At 43.3% G+C, this 23,762-nt stretch overlaps 2 protein-coding genes across 8 annotated transcripts in view; both read right to left on the reverse strand.

Annotated features, from left to right (window-relative positions):
• LOC115134106 (liprin-beta-1-like) overlaps positions 1-12,750 on the reverse strand; it is a 54,125-nt gene extending 41,375 nt beyond the window's left edge. For 2 of the 4 annotated variants that reach the window (XM_029667752.2, XM_029667751.2), the window contains exon 1: positions 12,594-12,750. The gene's annotated coding sequence lies outside the window, so the exon portion shown is untranslated. The remainder of the gene's footprint in view (positions 1-12,593) is intronic. The other 2 variants (XM_029667754.2, XM_029667753.2) reach the window with 1 other exon arrangement.
• Positions 12,751-15,626: 2,876 nt separating this feature from the next.
• bmal2 (basic helix-loop-helix ARNT like 2) overlaps positions 15,627-23,762 on the reverse strand; it is a 31,072-nt gene continuing 22,936 nt past the window's right edge. For all 4 annotated transcript variants that reach the window (XM_029667757.2, XM_029667755.2, XM_029667756.2 and 1 more), the window contains 9 exons: positions 23,046-23,195; positions 22,463-22,712; positions 22,012-22,118; positions 21,402-21,552; positions 21,176-21,246; positions 20,954-21,068; positions 20,216-20,306; positions 20,019-20,130; positions 15,627-19,744 (listed from right to left, as the gene is read on the reverse strand). In XM_029667757.2, coding sequence (XP_029523617.1) covers positions 19,587-19,744; positions 20,019-20,130; positions 20,216-20,306; positions 20,954-21,068; positions 21,176-21,246; positions 21,402-21,552; positions 22,012-22,118; positions 22,463-22,712; positions 23,046-23,195 — 1,205 coding nt within the window. In that variant the 3' untranslated portion in view covers positions 15,627-19,586. The remainder of the gene's footprint in view (positions 19,745-20,018; positions 20,131-20,215; positions 20,307-20,953; positions 21,069-21,175; positions 21,247-21,401; positions 21,553-22,011; positions 22,119-22,462; positions 22,713-23,045; positions 23,196-23,762) is intronic.

The following is a 23,762-nucleotide window of genomic DNA, read 5'->3' on the forward strand; positions in this document are numbered from 1 at the left end:
AGAGTTCAAGTAACATACACATCAACATCAACTGTTCAGAGGAGACTACGTGAATCAGACCTTCATGGTCAAATTGCTGCAAAGGAAACACTACTGAAAGGACATCAATAAGAAGAGACTTGCTTGGGCCAAGAAACACGAGCAATGGACGGATGATCTCCACATGTGTGGTTCCCACTGTGAAGCATGGCGGAGGAAGTGCGATGGTGTAGGGGTGCTTTGCTGGTGACACTGTCAGTGATTTATTTAGAATTCAGGGCACACTTAACCACCATAGCTACCACAGCATTCTGCAGTGACACGCCACGCCATCCCATCTGGGTTGCACTTAATGGGACGATCATTTGTTTTTCAACAGGACAATGACCCAAAACACACCTCCAGGCTGTGTAAGGGATATTTGACCAAGAATGAGAGTGACTGAGTGCTGCATCAGATGACCTGGCCTCCACAATCACCCGACCTAAACCCAATTGAGATGGTTTAGGATGAGTTGGACCACATAGTGAAGGAAACTCAGCTAACAAGTGCTCAGCATATGAGGGTGGCAACTTTAAAGAATTATTTCATAGTTGATGTTTTCACTATTATTCCACAAAGTAGAAAATAGTACAAATTAAGAAAAACCCTTGAATAGGTTTGTCCAAACTTTTGACAGGTACTGTCAAATGTTTGAAAATTTTGAAAATGAAGTTTTATTGGATGCTTCCCGGGCACGTTGTACTTTTTCCTAATGGAAACATTTACATTACATTTACATTTAAGTCATTTAGCAGACGCTCTTATCCAGAGCGACTTACAAATTGGTGCATTCACCTTATGACATCCAGTGGAACAGTAGTGCATCTAAATCTTTTAAGGGGGGTGAGAGGGATTACTTTATCCTATCCTAGGTATTCCTTAAAGAGGTGGGGTTTCAGGTGTCTCCGGAAGGTGGTGATTGACTCCGCTGTCCTGGCGTCGTGAGGGAGTTTGTTCCACCATTGGGGGGCCAGAGCAGCGAACAGTTTTGACTGGGCTGAGCGGGAACTGTACTTCCTCAGTGGTAGGGAGGCGAGCAGGCCAGAGGTGGATGAACGCAGTGCCCTTGTTTGGGTGTAGGGCCTGATCAGAGCCTGGAGGTACTGAGGTGCCGTTCCCCTCACAGCTCCGTAGGCAAGCACCATGGTCTTGTAGCGGATGCGAGCTTCAACTGGAAGCCAGTGGAGAGAGCGGAGGAGCGGGGTGACGTGAGTGAACTTGGGAAGGTTGAACACCAGACGGGCTGCGGCGTTCTGGATGAGTTGTAGGGGTTTAATGGCACAGGCAGGGAGCCCAGCCAACAGCGAGTTGCAGTAATCCAGACGGGAGATGACAAGTGCCTGGATTAGGACCTGCGCCGCTTCCTGTGTGAGGCAGGGTCGTACTCTGCGGATGTTGTAGAGCATGAACCTACAGGAACGGGCCACCGCCTTGATGTTAGTTGAGAACGACAGGGTGTTGTCCAGGATCACGCCAAGGTTCTTAGCGCTCTGGGAGGAGGACACAATGGAGTTGTCAACCGTGATGGCGAGATCATGGAACGGGCAGTCCTTCCCCGGGAGGAAGAGCAGCTCCGTCTTGCCGAGGTTCAGCTTGAGGTGGTGATCCGTCATCCACACTGATATGTCTGCCAGACATGCAGAGATGCGATTCGCCACCTGGTCATCAGAAGGGGGAAAGGAGAAGATTAATTGTGTGTCGTCTGCATAGCAATGATAGGAGAGACCATGTGAGGTTATGACAGAGCCAAGTGACTTGGTGTATAGCGAGAATAGGAGAGGGCCTAGAACAGAGCCCTGGGGGACACCAGTGGTGAGAGCACGTGGTGTGGAGACGGATTCTCGCCACGCCACCTGGTAGGAGCGACCTGTCAGGTAGGACGCAATCCAAGCGTGGGCCGCGCCGGAGATGCCCAACTCGGAGAGGGTGGAGAGGAGGATCTGATGGTTCACAGTATCGAAGGCAGCCGATAGGTCTAGAAGGATGAGAGCAGAGGAGAGAGAGTTAGCTTTAGCAGTGCGGAGCGCCTCCGTGATACAGAGAAGAGCAGTCTCAGTTGAATGACTAGTCTTGAAACCTGACTGATTTGGATCAAGAAGGTCATTCTGAGAGAGATAGCGGGAGAGCTGGCCAAGGACGGCACGTTCAAGAGTTTTGGAGAGAAAAGAAAGAAGGGATACTGGTCTGTAGTTGTTGACATCGGAGGGATCGAGTGTAGGTTTTTTCAGAAGGGGTGCAACTCTCGCTCTCTTGAAGACGGAAGGGACGTAGCCAGCGGTCAGGGATGAGTTGATGAGCGAGGTGAGGTAAGGGAGAAGGTCACCGAAATGGTCTGGAGAAGAGAGGAGGGGATAGGGTCAAGCGGGCAGGTTGTTGGGCGGCCGGCCGTCACAAGACGCGAGATTTCATCTGGAGAGAGGGGGGAGAAAGAGGTCAGAGCATAGGGTAGGGCAGTGTGAGCAGAACCAGCGGTGTCGTTTGACTTAGCAAACGAGGATCGGATGTCGTCGACCTTCTTTTCAAAATGGTTGACGAAGTCATCTGCAGAGAGGGAGGAGGGGGAGGAGGATTCAGGAGGGAGGAGAAGGTTGCAAAGAGCTTCCTAGGGTTAGAGGCAGATGCTTGGAATTTAGAGTGGTAGAAAGTGGCTTTAGCAGCAGAGAGAGAAGAGGAAAATGTAGAGAGGAGGGAGTGAAAGGATGTCAGGTCCGCAGGGAGGCGAGTTTTCCTCCATTTCCGCTCGGCTGCCCGGAGCCCTGTTCTGTGAGCTCGCAATGAGTCGTTGAGCCACGGAGCGGGAGGGGAGGACCGAGCCGGCCTGGAGGATAGGGGACATAGAGAGTCAAAGGATGCAGAAAGGGAGGAGAGGAGGGTTGAGGAGGCAGAATCAGGAGATAGGTTGGAGAAGGTTTGAGCAGAGGGAAGAGATGATAGGATGGAAGAGGAGAGAGTAGCGGGGGAGAGAGAGCGAAGGTTGGGACGGCGCGATACCATCCGAGTAGGGGCAGTGTGGGAAGTGTTGGATGAGAGCGAGAGGGAGAAGGATACAAGGTAGTGGTCGGAGACTTGGAGGGGAGTTGCAATGAGGTTAGTGGAAGAACAGCATCTAGTAAAGATGAGGTCGAGCGTATTTCCTGCCTTGTGAGTAGGGGGGAAGGTGAGAGGGTGAGGTCAAAAGAGGAGAGGAGTGGAAAGAAGGAGGCAGAGAGGAATGAGTCAAAGGTAGACGTGGGGAGGTTAAAGTCGCCCAGAACTGTGAGAGGTGAGCCGTCCTCAGGAAAGGAGCTTATCAAGGCATCAAGCTCATTGATGAACTCTCCGAGGGAACCTGGAGGGCGATAAATGATAAGGATGTTAAGCTTGAAAGGGCTGGTAACTGTGACAGCATGGAATTCAAAGGAGGCGATAGACAGATGGGTAAGGGAGAAAGAGAGAATGACCACTTGGGAGAGATGAGGATCCCGGTGCCACCACCCCGCTGACCAGAAGCTCTCTGGGTGTGCGAGAACACGTGGGCAGATGAAGAGAGAGCAGTAGGAGTAGCAGTGTTGTCTGTGGTGATCCATGTTTCCGTCAGTGCCAAGAAGTCGAGGGACTGGAGGGAGGCATAGGCTGAGATGAACTCTGCCTTGTTGGCCGCAGATCGGCAGTTCCAGAGGCTACCGGAGACCTGGAACTCCACGTGGGTTGTGCGCGCTGGGACCACCAGATTAGGTGGCCGCGGCCACGCGGTGGAGCGTTTGTATGGTCTGTGCAGAGAGGAGAGAACAGGGATAGACAGACACATAGTTGACAGGCTACACAAGAGGCTACGCTAATGCAAAGGAGATTGGAATAACAAGTGGACTACACGTCTCGAGTGTTCAGAAAGTTAAGCTTACGTAGCAAGAATCTTATTGACTAAAATGATTAAAATGATACAGTACTGCTGAAGTAGGCTAGCTGGCAGAGGCTGCGTTGTTGACTATGTAGGCTAGCTGGCAGTGTCTGCGTTGTTGACACTACACTAATCAAGTCGTTCCGTTGAGTGTAATGGTTTCTACTGTGCTGCTATTCGGGGCTAGCTGGCTAGCTAGCAGTGTTGATTTACGTTACGTTGCGTTAAAAGAACGATGACTATGTAGCTAGCTACGATCAAACAAATCAAGCCGTTGTACTGTAATGAAATGAAAAATGTGATACTACCTGTGGAGCGAAGCGAAATGCGACCGGATTGTTGAGTGCGGAAGTTCTGTTACGTTAAGGACGACGAATAGCTGGCTAGCTAACCTCAGTAAATTAAGATAATCACTCTGAAACACACTCTAAACTACACAATTATCTTGGATACGAAGACAGCAAAGACAACTATGTAGCTAGCTAACACTACACTAATCAAGTCGTTCAGTTGAGTGTAAGTTGTGCTGCTAATCGGTAGACGGTGGACTAGCTAACGGTAGACGTTAGCTAGCTAGCTAGCTGCAGGGCGGTGTAGACTGCGTTAGGACGACGAAATACGATAATTACGCAATTATCTATGATACAAAGACGGCTAAGACGGCTATGTAGCTAGCTAAGAAGAAAAATTGCTAAGATTAGACAAATCAAACCGTTGTACTATAATGAAATGTAATGAAATGTAATACTACCTGCGGACCGAGTGCAGATGCGACCGCTCGCTCCAACGAGCGAGAAACCCTGCCACGCACATCAAGTCTCTGTGCGTTCCATAAGCGCCACTTCTACTAAGTGCAAGAAGACAATCAGCTATTGTTGACACTGAAAGGGGTTTGAACTGACAAGCTTACAAAGACTTTAGGAAAGTGTGCAAAAAAAAAATCACAATGACAATACCAAGCCACAACACACTGCACAGTAATGGCAGCTGTCTGACTGAATATGCTTTTCAGACCTACAGTACTCTGAGTAAAAACATTATTCAATAGTCACTCACAAATGCTCTTGTCCTCAAGAGGAAACTTCTGGCATGCAATCCACTGGGGCAGAGTAATGAGCTCAAGGGAAAGAAGGGAGAGAGACTCTCACTAATGGCTTTTCAGATCCGTCAGCTTTGTGCTCTTCAGGCTAAGGAAGCATCACAACCCATCCTCTGCACAGAATAGAGCACTAAACTATTCCCAGGTCATATTTAATCAGGCACCAAACAAAAGAAAATGGACTGAAACAGTGAGGGACAACTTGGACTTGTCCAATAAGAAATGCTCATTTTCATTTCAGTTGAGAAACGTTTTAAAACATTTTCAGATGTGTGCCCTGATGAACACAACCCTGACATACAAAACCTTGTCCTATGCTGAACTCTGGTTTCTCTCTGTTAGGCAGGCAGGCAATCTCCTGGTACATGCTGCAGAAAAATACTGTCCTGAGGGCCACTTATCTGTGAAGAAAAGTGGCAGCCATGCAACTCTGGGAGCTGGCTCTGACTTCCAAGAGATCGAGCTGAGACGCGTTGCGATGCATTGTTTCTCTGGCTGGAAAGTGCTCTGTATAGGAAAGAGGATTTTACGATGTTGGCACCAATTCCTATGTGTAGCATCAGACAGCCAGTGAGGGACAGTCAATTTTTATCCAGTTGACAAAATAAATCAAAATCTAAAGATACTCATAAACATACAAATCTCTGATTCAGCCAGTGCTGGATCTACCGAAGAGGTCATTTAAAGAGCTGTAGGAAGACTTGCTTCCCTTTTAGGATTTGATCTAGAGTTGACTCATATGCCTTGACTAAACCCCATTCCCCCCATTAACGACACTGAACATGCAAACTTTTTGACCCATTCTGAGCCTTGCTTTCTTACTCTATAGAGGTCGATCGATTAATCGGAATGGCCGATTTAATTAGGCCGATTTCAAGTTGTCATAACAATCGGTATACACACACACATATATATATATATATATATTAAACGAGTTGTAATGACTCCAACCTAAGTGTTTCAACCACTCCACAAATTTCTTGTTAAACTATAGTTTTGGCAAGTCGGTGAGGACATTACTTTGTGCATGAAACATAATTGTTCCAACAATTGTTTACAGACAGATTATTTCACTGTATCACAATTCCAGTGGGGCAGAAGTTTACATACACTAAATTGACTGTGCCTTTAAACAACTTGGAAAATTCCAGAAAATTGAATGGTTTTAGAAGCTTATGATAGGCTAATTGACATCATTTGAGTAAATTGGAGGTGTAACTGTGGATGTGTTTCAAGGCCTACCTTCAAGCTCAGTGCCTCTTTGCTTGACATCATGGGAAAATCAAAAGAAATCAGCCAAGACCTCAGAATTGTTTTTGTAGACCTCAAGTCTGGTTCATCCTTTGGAGCAATTTCCAAACACCTGAAGGTACCACGTTCATCGGTACAAACAACAGTACGCAAGTATAAACACCATGGGACCACGCAGCCATCATACCGCTCAGGAAGGAGACACGTTCTGTCTCCTAGAGATTAACATACTTTGGTGCGAAAAGTGCAAATCAATCCCAGAACAGCAGCAAAGGACCTTGTGAAGATGCAGAAGGAAACAAGTTCAAAAGTATCTATATCCACAGTAAAACAAGTATCTATATCCACAGTAAAACAAGTATCTATATCCACAGTAAAACACGTATCTATATCCACAGTAAAACACGTATCTATATCCACAGTAAAACACGTATCTATATCCACAGTAAAACACGTATCTATATCCACAGTAAAACACGTATCTATATCCACAGTAAAACAAGTTATATATCTACATAACCTGAAAGGCCACTCAGCAAGGAAAAAGCCAGACTACAATTTGCAACTGCACATGGGGACAAAGATCGTACTTTTTCGAGAAATGTCCTCTGGTCTGATGAAACAAAAGTAGAACCGTTTGGCCATAATGACCATCGTTATGTTTGGAGGAAAAAGGGGGAGGATTACAAGCCGAAGAACACCATACCAACTGTGAAGCACGGGGGTGGCAGCATCATGATGTGGGGGTGCTTTGCTGCAGGAGGGACTGGTGCACTTCACAAAATAGATGGCATCATGAGGACAGAAAATGATGTGGATATATTGAAGCAACATCTCAAGACATCAGTTGAATCTTGGTCGCAAATGGGTCTTCCATACGGACCATGACACCAAGCACACTTCCTAAGTTGTGGCAAATGGCTCAAGTACAACAAAGTCAAGGTATTGGAGTGGCCATCACAAAGCCCTGACCTCAATCCTATAGAACATTTGTGGGCAGAAATGAAAAAGCGTGTGCGAGCAAGGAGGCCTATAAACCTGACTCTACAAACCTGACTCAGTTACACCAGCTCTGACAGGAGAAATGGGCCAAAATTCACCCAACTTATTGTGGGAAGCTTGTGGGAGGCTACCTGAAACGTTTGACCCAAGTTAAACAATTTAAAGGCAATGCTTCCAAATACTAATTGAGTGTATGTAAACTTCTGACCCACTGGGAATGTGATAAAATAAATAAAAGCTGAAATAAATCACTCTGCTATTATTCTGACATTTCATATTCTTAAAATAAAGTGGTGATCCTAACTGACCTAAGACAAGGAATTTTTACTAGGATTAAAAGTCAGAAATTGTGAAAAACTGAGTTTAAATGTATTTAGCTAAGGTGTATGTAAACTTTCGACTTCAACTGTATGTATGTATATGCTTCGTTAACTGTGAAAATACTCAATTCTCTATGGCATTTTCATATGCACATGGTGCAAGACAGGTAGCCTGATGACTTGAACTGAATACTTCTGCTGATCTATGTTTGCTTCATACTTCAGTCTGACTGCCATTGATAAAGTCAATTGTGGTTATGTACAAAACAGTCATCAGCGATTGGATCATTTCTAATCAGAGTATCAAAGCCAACGACGAAGTGTCAAAACATCTTTACCCACGTGTTCTTGCTCGGGCCCGACCCATCGATTTCTGGGACCAATCAGAACAGTTAGAATGTGTTTGCTTTCTAGAAATCCGTGGGTAGATACTCAGATCCAGACTCATCGTGGAGAAGAAACTAACATCTGTAGCAGTGGCGTATCGTTTGGCCGGAGCAAGGACTGGGTAGTCAGGCAACAAGACAGGAGCCACAAATACAAAATATAATGTATCCAAGAAAATTAGAGGCTGCTGTGAGCTAAGATAAAAAGTTTGAATGTGATGACAAGCATCTGAATAATTTTATTTTAATGGAGTTGTTAAGTGTCTGTTTCACTACATGCATGCCTTGTTCAGTTGGTTGGAGCACTTAGGCTATTGCTATTCTTTCAGAAGGCATAAACCACACATTCTAACGTTACTCGGACTATACACCTGAGTGAACGTAAGAGAAGCAGTTATTCAGCTTTGGTGCTTAAGCATTCCAAAGCACAAATATGAAGAAACATTTGCATTCCAATTTGGACCTCTAGAGCAGATCAGGCTCACTCCCAAAATTGTAATTTAGAGCCCTGCTATTTAATGTCACCAAAGCCCCATATACTGCCCACCATTGCGACCTGTATGCTCTCGTTGGCTGGTTCTCGCTACATATTCGTCGCCAAACCCACTGGATCCAGGTCATCTATAAGTCATTGCTTGGTAAAGCTCTGCCTTATCTCAGCTCACTGGTCGTCATAACACCCACCCATAGCACTCGCTCCAGCAGGTATATTTCACTGGTCATCCCCAAAGCCAACACCTCCTTTGGCCGCCTTTCCTTCCAGTTCTCTGCTGCCAATGACTGGAACGAATTGCAAAAATCACTGAAGTTGGAGACTTATCTCCCTGACTAACTTCAAGCATTGGCTGTCAGAGCAGCTCACCGATCGCTGCAGCTGTACACAGCCCATCTGTAAATAGCCCATCCAACCACCTACCTCATCCCAATATTTGTATTTTTTCTGCTCTTTTGCACACGAGTATTTCTACTTGCACATCCTCATCTGCACATTATCACTCCAGTGTTAATTGCTAAATTGTAATTACTTTGCCACTATGGCCTATTTATTGCCTTACCTCCTTACTTCATTTGCACACACTGTATATAGACTTTCTATTGTGTTATTGACTGTACGTTTGCTTATCTCATGTGTAACTCCGTTGTTTTTGTCGCAGTGCTTTGCTTTATCTTGGCCAGGTCGCAGTTGTAAATGAGAACTTGTTCTCAACTGGCCTACCTGGTTAAATAAAGGTGAAATATATATTTTTTAAAGAATGCCACTCAACTAAAGATATTAAACATATGCCTGATAAGGGAACATACCAATGATTCCATTGAACAGTCAAACTGATTTTACCATTCACTTCTATTTCACTGAAAAATATTTGCTATCGGAAAAGTCTTAGTGAGATCCTTGCAATGGGGTGACGTCCAGCTCTGACGTCACCCCATTGAAGTTGACATTTAAAACAGTTAAGGTACAGATTAAAGTTAGGATGTCCCAAGGATCCCATTTAGCATATATTTGCTATTTTGCAGTGGAGAGGAGAGCAAGCTCTGACAAATGGGCTCAAGGGGTTCCCTGACATTTGAAACAGTGTAGCAGCACATCTGTGGAAAAGATAGAATGAGAGCAGTGCTTTGAAAAGGGGGCAAAATTATAATTGTCATCATCTTGAAGTCTATTTGGCCATTTGCTGCAGTAGCCTCCTTTTGAGAAGCATTCTCCATTGAAAAGCTCACGCAGAAATATAAACTAACAGAAGACGTTAGAGCAGGACTCGCCAACCCTGTTCCTGGAGAGCTACCCTCATGTAGGTTTTCAATCCAACCAGTTGTAACTAATCTCATTCAGCTAATCAACCAGCGAATTATTAGAATCAGGTGTGCTCCAGGAACAGGGTTGGAGAGCCCTGTGCTAGAGAAATAGAACAAAATAAATATACACACACATATACACACACATTTTTAAAGTCATAACAGTTGACTCAACTAGTGTGTGGATCAAAATAAATTCTACCTTATAATCTTGGCGAAAACAATGAATCAACCTGAATCTAGGTGAAAACATTTGTGGCCATCTGTGAAAATGACTGTTGCGAAAACGGTAACATATTGATGAACTGCAGCAAGTGTTTGAAAGCATCACAGCTGTCTGTAGATCAGGGGTATGCCCCATAGGGCCCGTGAGGTACTGCAGTTGGTGCGCTAAAATATGGATTGGTCCCCCCCATGTTATGAATATCGCTAGCAACCGAACAAACAAACTTTGAATTACATACCTACAGTATTAACAGAGGAGAGAATCTAATGTCAAATTATGTCAACTTCATTTTTCAAGTCCTGATATTGAGCAAATTACACTCATTGGCGCCAATTATACTCACTGGAGTATCTGACATAGGCTTTGAAAAAGCACCCATGTAAAGGCTTTCTAGACTTGGACATACATTTTGCCAACACATGGCTAACCTTTGTTAAACTAGCTAAACAGCTGCTCTTAGCGAAAATGTGGTTTGAAGTTCCAGTACCTTTCTAACTAATAGGCTATAGAACAGGTTTCACCAATTGGCGGCCCACAGGCCGAATTTGGCCCGCAGGTTATTTTACTTGGCCACCCAAGTTCTTTGCTTGGCCTTACTGAAGAGGTCAGTGAGACTTTCAACATGGCAATGTCATAGGATTCCACCTTTCCAACAAGTCAGTTTGCCACCGAGTGCTGAAGTGCGTAGCGAGTAAACAATAGTCTGTCTTCGGTTGCAATACTTACACCACTCCAGGCAAGCTTTACACCACTCCAGGCAAGCTTTACACCACTCCAGCCGACGCTTGGCAGTATGCATGGTAATCATTGGACTCTGGACTTCTCTGGAGTGATGAATCACGTTTCCCATCTGGCAGTCCAAAGAACGAATCTGGGTTTGGCAAATACCAAGAGAACGCAACCTGCCCAAATGCATAGTGCCAACTGTAAAGTTTGGTGGAGGAGGAATAATGCTCTGGAGCTGTTTTTAATGGTTTAGGCTCCTTCGTTCCAGTGAAGGGAAATCTTAACACTACAGAATATAATGACATTCCAGACAAGTCTGTGCTTCCAACTTTGTGGCAACAGTTTGGGGAAGTCCCTTTCCTGTTTCAGCATGACAATGCCCCCGTGCACAAAGCGAGGTCCATACAGAAATGGTTTGTCGAGATCGGTGTGGAAGAACTTGATTGGCCTACACAGAGCCCTGACCTCAACCCCAGCGAACACCTTTGGGATGAATTGGAACGCGACTGCAAGCCAGGCTTAAATCCCCCAACATCAGTGTCTGATCTCACTAATTCTCATGGCTTAATGGAAGCAAGACCCTGCAGCAATGTGCCAACATCTAGTGGGAAACCTTCCTAGAAGAGTGGAGGCTGTTATAGCAGCAAAGGGGGTGACCAACTCCATATTAATGCCCTTGATTTTGGAATGAGATGTTCGAGCAGGTGTCCACATACGTTTGGTCATGTAACCATACCAAACATAACACACTCTACATAAGACATTGGTAATTTAAGGCAAAAACAAAAGTCGGGGTGGATGGGTGGGCATATAACGCAAACGTCCAGCTAGCTAACATTAGTCACCTAGAATTGTAACAAATCATACATTTTGCAAATTCATAACATATAGTACATTTTTCAGATTTGTAACATATTGTACGTTTTGCTAATTCCTAACATATAATACAAATTGTAATTAGTGACATGTTTAAAAATAATAAATAACCCTTATTTTACCAGGATGAATGAGCCAATTCTAGACTGGGGATGATTAGATGACTGTGACGGTATGAGGGCCAGATTTAGCGAGGACACAGGGGTTAACACCCCTACTCTTACGATAAGTAGGATCTTTAGTGACCACAGAGAGCCAGGACAGCCATTTAACATCCAATCCTAAATAAATATAAGTTTGATGACATCCACAAATTAATACATACCATACGAAAAGACACAACATATCATACTAAATCGAGTGTCTCAGATTAACAGACAGAATGAGACCAGGTTGGGTCCCCTGACCATCCGCTTAATAAATAAAAAAGTCCCGCAGCTATATCTAGTTGAAAATCCCTTATACTTCCTCTTCCAACAACGTGGGGAGGTCAAAATTATCAAAAAAACTCACAATTATGTCATTTAAAAAAAATGTTGATTACTTCTCCTTGCCATTATCATTCACCTGACAGGACGTGACATTTTTTTTTGTTAACGTATGATTGGGGTCCCTGGGTCGCCGGTTTGCCTGGGAGGGGGTCCCTGGGCAAGAAAACGTTGCAAGACCCCTGCTGTAGATTAAAGTGAGAAGCCACGTTGCTGGCTACATGCTATCTGTTAGGGTGTAATTATTATAACATTTCACTTTTTAAAGAACGAATTTGACGTACGTAGGCTACATTCATTCACTGGAACAAAATTAAAGCTGTCAATAATTTTCCTTGCAAAGAACTCAATGTGCAAAAGTAACATTGCAACAGTATGTCATTAAAAGTGCTAATATTAGAATGAGTTAGATAAAAGTAACATTACGACTGTCAACATTGTCATTGTTGCCAAATCACAGCAGCCGCTACTCACTGTAACTGAATTAGATGGATACAAAACATCTGCATAAATGTCGCACTTACCGAAACTTTGCTTGAATCCTAGTTATAACTTCCAACGGTTTATATATCCTCCTACTGAAATCCCTGTACTTTATCAACTTTTCCGCTACAATACCAGCCAGCTGCGTTGCCTCTTCTCTACGCCATGTCGGAAATGGGACGATGGGAAGTTGGAAAGTGGAAACGTCATCGCAGGCAGGCACATCCCGCCCCGCTCCAGACTGGATTGGTTTGGCAAGAGGAAAGTCTCTGATCTTTTCAGAGTTTGGGACATGCCTGCCAATCAATTTTAAAAAGCAAGACGGCCCCAAGTGGTCTGTAGGGGGCACACACGTAACCTAAGTGAAATAGTCTGGAAAATGTATTTCATAATTACTTTTCAAATTTCCAGTGTTCTATTGCCTTTCTTGTACAATAAGGGGTAAAAAAAACATCTTAGACCTTAATAGAATGGTATTTTGTTTAGGAATGGAAGTCGGCTACAGTATTGCTTTCAAGAACTGTAACACATAAAAACACTGATAGTCTTGTCCTTTGGAAACTTTGCACAGATAGCTAGATTCCAGAGATTGTCTCAGCCCATATGTCCAGTTCAGTGCATCAGCTGACATCAAAGAGAGAATGAAATGAAGTTCTGGATCCCTCCACATCACCTCTGTCCGTCTTTACTCAAGCGCCATCCTTTCCACATTCAGTGTTGAGGTCACACTCCAGCATCTCCCTGATCCACTCATCATCCAGGGCCCCCACGATGAACTCCTCCAGGCTGATGGCTAAATAGAACTGAATGTTGTAGAATAAAATAGAATGATCAAAATGATATGTTTACAGCCTTGTATTGGCTGCACACTCACAAGATGTAGTTACAATCACAAATACAAGAAAATACAGTTCAAGACAGGGCTGGATAATTAGAATAGAGAGGAACTGCAGCAATAGCTGACCAGCTGACTGGGATAATGTAGGTTTTGTAACCTTAAATTAGGATTACCTGTGTTTTGAAATGGTTCCTGTGCGATCCTTACCATTGTTGTCTTTATCCAATCTTACAAATATTCTGTTGGTGTGCTCCTCAGATGTAAGTGGATTTGGCTTAGTGAACAAGGCTGCCACACTCATCTTGTACACAGCCTGTGTAATCAGAGACTATATACTTTGTTAAATTTGACATTTAGCACCATCTAGTGAATAACAAGCACAGTAACATCTGCTACAAATGCAGCCGGGGCAAGTGCCAATGCAACGCAGTGCCAGTAGGTTCCCAGCCTCCCATGGCACCCACACAAATTCCACTAATGATTAAATTATATTGAATTCCCCTGAGAAGTGATCTGATCTTGAGCAAAGACGTTTGAGCAAGGCAAAGAACAGTAACATTGTTCTATTTTCATCCTCATAATGCATTGCACCTACAGTACCCCTTGGGATGACAATGAAAAACAATGTATTATACTGTATCTCTACATAGTCCCGTAAACCAACCACCCCACCCTGTGCATAACCACAGATCCTCAGTCTCTCACACAGTATTAAATATTCTGGTAACACTTTGCCCTTATGCCTGTGTGGTAATGCCTGTTCCCTATTCCACTTGTGTAAAAAAGGCTTAATTCTACTACTATGCAGTTACCTGTACTGACAATATATTAGTACAATTTTGTTAGATAATAGTTGGTGATACTACAACAGTAGCAGAGTAACAAAATGTAAAGTATTGACAGCATTTTGTAAAGAATTATGCAAATAACAGTGCAGTAATACAGAGCTGCTCTCTGTTCTGAGGATGGCTAACATTGAAAAAAGTATTGAGAAGACTGAAAAGACAAAGGGGAAAAAAGTTTGTTTAAAGATAAGAAACGTACGTTTTTGGTGCCTACCCTGTTATTATCCAAGGTGGTGAATATCTGCTCAGTGTAGCTGACTCATTGCCCCCAGTTCCATTACAGAAGTATCTCCGGAAATCATGCAGAGTGATCAGTCCACCGGGGAACACATTCAAACTTTCTAGCACAAATAGACAACCAAACAAAAGAACACAGAGATAAATATTTTGAAATGAAAAGATTAGAGTTATAATTTTATAGTTGATCTAATCAATCAATAACGTAAAATGATATAGATTCAGCTGTATTTGTAACGGTGTTATAACCACTTTACAGTGGCTGTTTCTTGTACTGTATGTCACAAAGATAGAGTTCCATAGAATGGTAGAAAATGGCAAAAACAATGGTATCTAGACTAACAGAAGCTTATCTTTTCCCTGTCATACTCAGATTGGTTTTCCTACTTCTGTCCCAAAAAAAGTTAAATGGATTTCTTAAGAGGTTCAATGTGTAATACAGTAGATTGGTTCTCTTGCTTTTAAGTTGAATGTCCTTTATTTTTTATGGTCAATTTCTGATTGCTATCATTCGTGAACAAGAGACATATTATATTTAACTTAACAAAAAAATATATATTTTGAAATGACATAGCTAGAATTCTTACCTAAAGCACTTATAGAGCTCTGTGACATAGGTAGTCCCTCTCCTGCAGGGTAGAGATGCAGACTGTCACTTCAACAGAATGGACCCTCCACCATGCCGACTTTATGTACACACCACAACCCATATTCACAAAGCGTCTTAGAGTAGGAGCGCTGACATAGAATCAGGTTTCCCCAGTCTTAAATATTATGATGTGAAAAGCTAAACTGATCCTGAAAGCATCTCAGAGTAGGAGTGCTGGTTATGAAAACAGAACTTTACACCAGCTTACCATGGGCACACTTAACCACACTTACCCAAGTGGTATCATATTTGTAAAATGATGGAAATGTAATTCTCCTAGCAGGGGGGCAAAATGGAGTAGAGGACAGGGTTGATCTAAATAGAATGACAAAAAGCAGCTGTAGTCATGAGTTCTCATTATGAGCTCTACAGGGAAAGTGTCGTAGTAAGGCTATGGATTGAAAGAGGACATTTGTACAGACAGGAAACATTGATTTAATATGAAGTGCGCATGTGTGTGCGCGGAGACTGTACATGTGTGCATAACCGAAACACCACTGTGAAGTAAAAGGAAACTAATGTTTATTAAGAATAACCTTTTTTCACAAGACAGCTTAAGACAGCTTCTCTGCCATAAACCAGACCTGTTGAAGCAGCAATAATGCCATGAATCTTTAAGTGTTTCTTAAGCCCACTATTAAAACAAATGAAACAGATACACTAACAGTTAGTAACAAATACAGTATATTTAAAAAAACAGACAGGTGATTTGAAGCTGTGAATGAGTCACTGACTAGCCTCCCCTGCTAACAAACAGCTCTTCTCTGAGCCCACAGGTAAAGAAGGGCCTTGCTTGTGTGTGGATAGGCTAAAAGGCAAGGCTAACTGTGGCCAACTGTGATCCCTGTGCCACAAGCACAATAAAACATTGGTTTGTGGTATATCTAGATTCTAGGGCATCCATTGGGAAACAGCACTAGTCTGGGAAACAGTTTCTGAAGCCTCATCAGTCCACAGATAATGGTTTATGGTTACTCATTCACACGCCTACACACATACCGGTGTCTCATACCCTAGTTTGTCTTATAAGGCGAAAACAAAAAATGCATTAAAAAAAACACACAAAAATCCCATGATCCAATAAACAGTTGAGAGGGGAAATGCCATACCATTTAATGTGTTGAGAGGTAAGGTGGGACTGATGTTTTGTAATATACTTCTCAGGTATCCATTAAGAAATGGCACGAGGCACTTCAGACACAGACAGGTAGTGGGGGTCCTAGTGGATTGGTGCCTCCCTCAGTATTGAAGCAAACGTGGAGCTCCAGAGACAGTGTTCTTCAGAACTCACAATACACCTCCATCCATCCCACCCACAGAACCGAATCAAAATCATTACTGGCACAAAATGTGAACAAACTTTAAAAAGTAACGACCGTGGCGGGATGGGCTAAAACAGCAGTATGCACAGGCATTGGAGTTTAAACAGCATCATTTTAAAGATATTTTATGACTTTAGTTATTTAGTCTGACCTCACATAAGGCTGCCACAAAACCATTATTCATTCAAAGCATGGTGACCATAGACCAATCAGTGTGACCATGGATGGCAGATGATGGGCTTACTGACATGACCTCGAGCCACCACATTTAAAAAGCATGCTTATCCAGATTCGGCTCCTTATAGTTTGGTGGGGCAATGGTAAAATGGGCAACTACAAATAAAGTAGTTGGCTATTTTTGTCTTGTTACTTGTTTCTTTGTCCATGTGTACCTGTCTTAACAATAGAAAAACAAATTTGATCACAAAAAAATACTGGTTAATTTGTTATTTTACATTCAGGGCATTTTTTCCCCCAGTACCCCCCCCCAAAAAAAGTGCCTATGCTATGCCCTCACTCTGTCACTCAGAAACTTATTCCAGTGTCTGCCTGCCAGCTGGAAATGTTTGCCAGTGTGTGTAGGCTACCCATCTCTCATCCTCCAAAACATAGACACAGACAGGTAGTGGGGGACGTATTGGAGTGTGTATATGGCATGTACTCTATTGAGTATGTAGGGTGTGGTGGCCTGCTGACATTGCAAGTGTGATTATTCCGAAATTAGAGAGATAGATTTTTTATTTGAGAAGAATGGATAAACGTACACAATACTAGTTAAGGATATTATACTTATCATGTTTCAAGTTGGCTTTATTAACTACAAAAAGGTCAAATGTGTTTTTATTTAAATTCTGGTGACGCTCTGCACACACACAAAGCTTCTGGTCCAAAGTTAAGCCAACTCTTGGAAGTTCAAAGACGTTCAAAGTTCCTTCATTGAATCTGCTCCTCCGCAAGTATAATGCTGTGATCCTAATTCAGATAATGCATGTAATAACAAAATGCCCAGCGCTTCAAGCCAAGCCTCCTCCACCCTCTATTGCTCGCTCCCTCCCCACCTGCAAAATTTCAGTCACATCTTGTGCCCTACACATGTCTGTCCAATGCATGTAAACATCGATTACAGCTTGCCCACTCCATAGCAAGCTGCTCTATCCACACTGATTGGTGAAGTCATTTAATGTTGAGCTAAAGAGGTTTAAAAAGGAAGAGAAAGGAATGATATAAACCATTATTTTTTAGGGGTTTTGAACCGCTTCAGAACTTTATTTTGCTGGGCGGAACAGTGGAATGTAACAAAAATAATTATGGTTACAACCCCTGGTTTGAATAATAAGCGAGAGACAGATGTATATAGATGTTCTGGAATGTTCGCTCTGCATAGTCCCTTAAAGAATCCACACACCACAAACTACTCGGTTTACCTCTGAAGTAGCACCTCCTGAACGAGCCATATAAGACTGTTGTCTATCAGTGCATTACGACACATGAAATTAAGTCAAAGCATAAAGCCGAAAAACGTTGTAAAAAGATAACAAATCACTTTACAACAATACCAACGTCTGTACTCCCACGTACTATAGTGTGATATATAGCCTGAGAAAAAAAATATTGCTACAAGTGATAAAAAAAAGTGTAAAAGATTTAATAAACATGAAATGGAGGAATGAGGGGTGGTTTCTGTTCTGTTGCTCCCTGAGTGATCCCTGATTCAGAGATCATTTATAAACTGTACATTTTGATATAAGGTATTTGATACATCTCTATTTTAATAATATAATTTAAGTCTATTCCCTTAAACCTCCATTTCTGTTTTTAAGAATCTGCCAAGATGGTGGGTGAATGTGGCATTTATCCATACCAGGTCTTCACACGTCGGTCCAAATGCTGTGTGCCAGAGAGTTGGTGGTTAGGCCGTGACACGCCCAGTTACTCTGATGGTGGGAAAATCTCTAAGTGGCACATTGATAGCAGACTATCAGTGACTCTCAATGTAAATGTCAACCAGACCTGTGTATTTAAGTATTTTAAAATAATGTGGTGCCGAATCAACTACTTCTATTAGAAGTATTTTCAAATGATTTCCTATAAAATAGCCTACTATTTAAGCACAAGTATTTTCAAATAGTTACTTCCAAATATATTATTTAAAATAAACCTAGGACCAAACAGACCTGGGTTCAAAAGCATGGGAGTATTTAAATATTTGTATAAATACTGGTTATTTTCAAATACATGCCAATACCTTCCAAGTGTATTGCCAAATGCATTCCAATATTCAAATACTTGTATATTCAAATAAAAATATTTGCGCAAACTCAAAACATATTGCGGAGCGTGTCGGGATAGCACTTCGCTCTAAAGCCTGCAGCCTTGTTTGCTTGGCTGTCTAATTAGCCCCCACACCTATGACAATTTTCACTCCCTCTACTTTGGGACACTTGTGCATATGGCGGAGGCAAGCGTGAAAGCTTAACTGGAGGGTCAAGGGGTGATGGGAGTGATTTGGGATTCAGCCATAGTCTTATAGGATGTGACACGTGGGGGCACAAAAAGGCTGCTGCTCAAATAGACCACGGCTCCTAAGGCCACTCCAGAGATGGGGAGAGACTGTGGGTGTGTTCCTCTGCCCAGGCATAGCTGATGCATGCCAGATCTTACTACCCCTGGATAGGTATTTTACGTATCAGCAGATACGGACAATTAGCCGCCAAGAATAGTCAAAATGGCCACCTGAAAGGCTTTGTAGGCACAGCCTCAGACTCTTCTCTTCCTCCCACTGAAAGTGGTGGAGAGCTGTTGTCCCTTATCGCCAATCGATCCCATTGTCTTAAAAAAAAAAAATGTAAACATCCACCTGAAGATTACACAGCTTATGTGGAAAAAACTAAAACAACTAATAAATAAATAAAATATGTTTTAAAAAGGGAGACGATACCTGGTGATAGAGAAAACTGTACTGAGGGAAATGCTGTGTTTGGGTCGAGTTATTGAGAGCTGTAGTGTGTTTCAGAGAGCCGGGGGGGGGATTTCAGAGAGGCTTAGAATTTCAGTGAGCTGTGGCAAGTTTCAGAGAGATCAGTGCAGTCAATTTTAGTGAGACGTGGAGAGTTTCAGTAGTGATGAGACAAAGAGGGACCAGTTCAGAGGGACCAGTTGATCTCATCCATGACCACGGCCTCGCCCAGATCGGCGTCCGTCTCCAGCAGGCTCATAATCACTGCCATGGCCGCCTCGTCATTACTAAGGCCTCCCAGGCCAGGGTCCATCATATTCTCCATATCCAGCTGGGAAGTTTCCACTGGGGGAGCAGAGAGAGGGAAGAGAGAGCGAAAGATGGTCAGAAAAAAAAAGAGTCAGAAAGAGTGTGAGGCAGAGAAAGAGAGCAAGGAAGAGAGAGAGGGGGCGTGAAAGAGGACTACAAACCAGTCACAGAACCACATAATCTACGACTGAACAATGGATCTTCAGCGAGAAGAGTACCATCATCAAAAACTCTGTTCGGTATCACAAAGGACCAATCCTAAACTAGTCAAGACTGTAATGGGCTAAAGGGATGAGATTTGATGATGTACCCATGAGTGATTCTCCTGCAGGGAATTGTGGTCTTTTGAGTTCTTGTTGTTCTCCTTCCTCTGAACTGGACTTCCCTGGCATCTCTAGGTCTGCCACCTCTCCATTTGGCACCTCAACGAGACAGGGGGAAAAAAGTTACTAAAGTAATACATACATGAACACACACACACACACACACACACACAAAGAGACTTACGCTGCTGCTGGACAGTGTAAGTTGCCGAGGAGACTTGTCCTTCAACACAGTGAAGGGGCTGACATTACCGCTGGATGGGGACGAGTTCATCCTAAAACAGACAGATCAAACTGATCACAACAATCACACCTCAGGCATTTCTGAGCTTGTTTACTGCTTTGGCACAGTGACAACAATGCCAAACAGAATATATCCAGTGAGGTACCAACAATATCATTGAGCACATTCAAGCATAGCTTGAACAGCATACCTAAATCATAGTGATATAAATTGGGGCGGCAGGGTAGCCTCGTGGTTAGAGCATTGGACTAGTAACTGGAAGGTTGCAAGTTCAAACCCCCGAGCTGACAAGGTACAAATCTGTCATTCTGCCCCTAGGCCGTCATTGAAAATAAGAATTTGTTCTTAACTGACTTGCCTAGTTAAAAGGTAAAATAAAAAATAATATATTTTGACATTTCCAGGCGCGGGTCCAAACATGTGCACCTTTCACACCTGCAACTTCTCAAGAGTGTTTTTGACAGCTTATTGCAGTTTGATAAGATTCACCAGGATCTCGTCAAGAGGGTGCCAAGCACTGAACGTTGCAGATAGAAATGTTTTAGCAGAGCTGACACGATTCCCCAAACGAGACAGGGAAGCATACACCCCCCACTGAATGAAACACACACACACACCACCCCATTTCTCTGCCACATGTCCATCTTCACTGATAGGCTACCACACCCCATCACCCACCTGTTGTAGTCCAGCAGCTCATTAGCAATCTGGGTCCCGATGCTCCCTGCATAGATCATGGTACTGGAAGCACTGGAGATCCCCGGGATGATGGGAAGAGACTTATTGCCATCGTCTAGGAGGAAAACATTCATTAGCCGCAGGTTAGGTCTATTTAGCTATAGACCTCAATGCTTATATAACACCAATTGTCTGCTTTTTCAAGTTGACATCTCAACTAACCTTCTGAAGCCTTGGAATTACTTGACGGTTCTGCTTTGTCCCCAGATCTGTCTGTTGGACTGTGGTCACTGCTGGAGACGTGAGAGAATGTGGACACATGAGAGAACCGTTTTGGGAAAGAGTTTTGAGAAAAAAGGTTGAATTACACAGTGTCACAAAGCTACAACGACAGTACAGAAAGATCAGTGACGATCCTGAGGAGGAAAAGGAAAAGGTTTGTACTTACGACATGACAGTATTGGTTGACACTATGTATTCTACTTCTTTGGTCCAGGGATTTATGAAACTAAACATCCGACTTTGTAGTGTGACAAAAGAGCCATGTTTCGTTTTGAATTTGTAGCAATGTGTCTCTATTTTCTCTTTACTCCGCAGCACTGAAAGGAAAAGGTGTGAAAGTTTAAGTTATTCCATTTAACATCTAGGTATGGTTAGAACAAGAGTAATAATAGCTTGAAAGCTGCTTATGGCATGCAAGTAGGAATGTTTTTCTTTTTCATTTTTGATTACCATTTCAGGGGAATACCAGAAGAAAACAATGGGGGGGATTTTTGGGGGGGAAATTCTGAAACTAGGAAAAAACATTGAAGTTGGGTAGCAACATGGCTCAAAAGTAGGACCGTTTCTCCCATGTAGTGGTTTGAGGCCCTACTGGTGGGTTGTGGCTAGCCTCTGGCTCTTGCTCCTGGGTTATGATTTGATTCCACATTCTAGGAATTCTAGGGAAGACTTTGAATGTTTATTGTCTATCGGGTTGGTAACAGGAAAGGCATGGTGCAAGCGACAACATGAACTAGTTTGGCAACCAACCACTGGCTGAGCCAATGAGATCCTACCTTTCCGATGTCGTTCTGCTAAATGTGGCAAGTCATCTTGATGGAAGTATTCGTAGCATGACGTTCCAAGCAGCTCCTGGGGTAAGTATCCTAGGACAGTGGTGGCTCTGTAAGGAGTAGAGGTGTAGAACATATTGTTAGTAATCACATGATTTCAAGTCATTACTCCTTCAGAGGAGCCAATGTGGTTATGAAGAGGGCAGTCTGATATGCACAAATTTGTGCTGTTCTTCAATTAAAGGCAACTTGAGTCTGAGTGATATGAGTCAGTGACCCAGACTCTCTAGAGACACCACATCCACACTGTCATGGGATAATTACATTATCCAGTTTTCATTATACTTTATTTGCCACCCAGTGCTTGGAGACCAAGAGGATGAACTTTGAGCCCCTTCCCATTGAGTGTAATAAGAACCTAAACATTAAATCAAAAAGAGAGGAAAACAATCACCGTTGGTCGACGAAGGTGAACTTGCCATCCATGGCGTAGCGCGTGACGAACTCCGTTGCTTTGACCAGGACCTCGTTGGCCCCGTTGACAAGAGAGGCGGCGTGGAGGTGGACACGGCCCACGGCCACCAGGCAGCTGAAGTGGGAGCTGTCCTTGTCAGTCTCCCCCTCACCCCCCTCCTCCCCCAGCTGACTGGTGGGCCAGCTGCGAATGTAGCCTGTGCAGTGGACAGTGCAGTACTTCTCAGACTCTACATGGGGGGACAGCACGACAGGTAGACATTTTACATCTATTTGTTTTTCCATTACAGTTAAATCTTAATGAACACATTTACATTCATTGTTTAGCAGCTACTCCAATCCAGAGAATACATTTCATTTGATGTTTTATTATGAAAGAAAAGGGCAGTCCTGCCTTATACAAACACAAACCTTTAAGGAAAAGATGGTAAACTATTTTCCTTCACACCAATCCACATTAAAAGAGGGGAGAATATTCTCTCAATGTTATACAGACAGGTTCCATATGTCCATTACATTTATGAAGACCATACTTTATAAATGGGGACAGATTTTTCCCCTACCTTTCTTTTTCGATGTGCTGGACTGGAATTCCTTGTCCTCCTGTTTGACTGAGATCTTGTGGTACTTCATGCGGCAGAAGAAGGAGCGTCGCGCGCCCGGACACAGCCGAGCTGCTCCGACCGGGAGGTCAGCCTGGACCTGCAGGCCCGCTGGGGAGAAGAAAGGCTGATTAGATAGAGGCATACACACAGTAGAGTGAGTAACACACAGGCATGCGGACGCGCACACACTCACACAATGCCAATGCAATTCCACTCACATTTACATCTGTACATTTTTTGTAATTTAGCAGATGCTCTTATCCAGAATGACATACAGTTAGCAGAACATAGTGTAGACACACACTCGATAGATCAGCTGAGACTACTCATCATTGCAAGTAACAATACAGGTATTTTCTATGTCAAAACGATATTCTCAGAAATTGATGTTTTCCACTACAACTGTCAGGCCTGCGTACGACACTGCTTTACAATTAGAGTCCAAAAGGTCCTGCCCACTCCTCAGACAATCATCCCACTGACCCACTCACACAGTGCAGTATGCTCCATGGTATGGGCCAAGTTAATCTCCACTCCTGAGAGCTTTCCTTCACTGGCTGCTGCCTCACTTCCTGGGGGGAGGACCCCAATGTGTTAGGGTGTAACACTGCTCTACTTTTTTATGGAAACTACCCAGCCTCCTACCACGGTGTCATTTCAGCATTGCTGTGGTCA

Source organism: Oncorhynchus nerka, linkage group LG9a (genome assembly GCF_034236695.1).
Source record: "Oncorhynchus nerka isolate Pitt River linkage group LG9a, Oner_Uvic_2.0, whole genome shotgun sequence".
NCBI classification, from domain to species: domain Eukaryota; kingdom Metazoa; phylum Chordata; class Actinopteri; order Salmoniformes; family Salmonidae; genus Oncorhynchus; species Oncorhynchus nerka.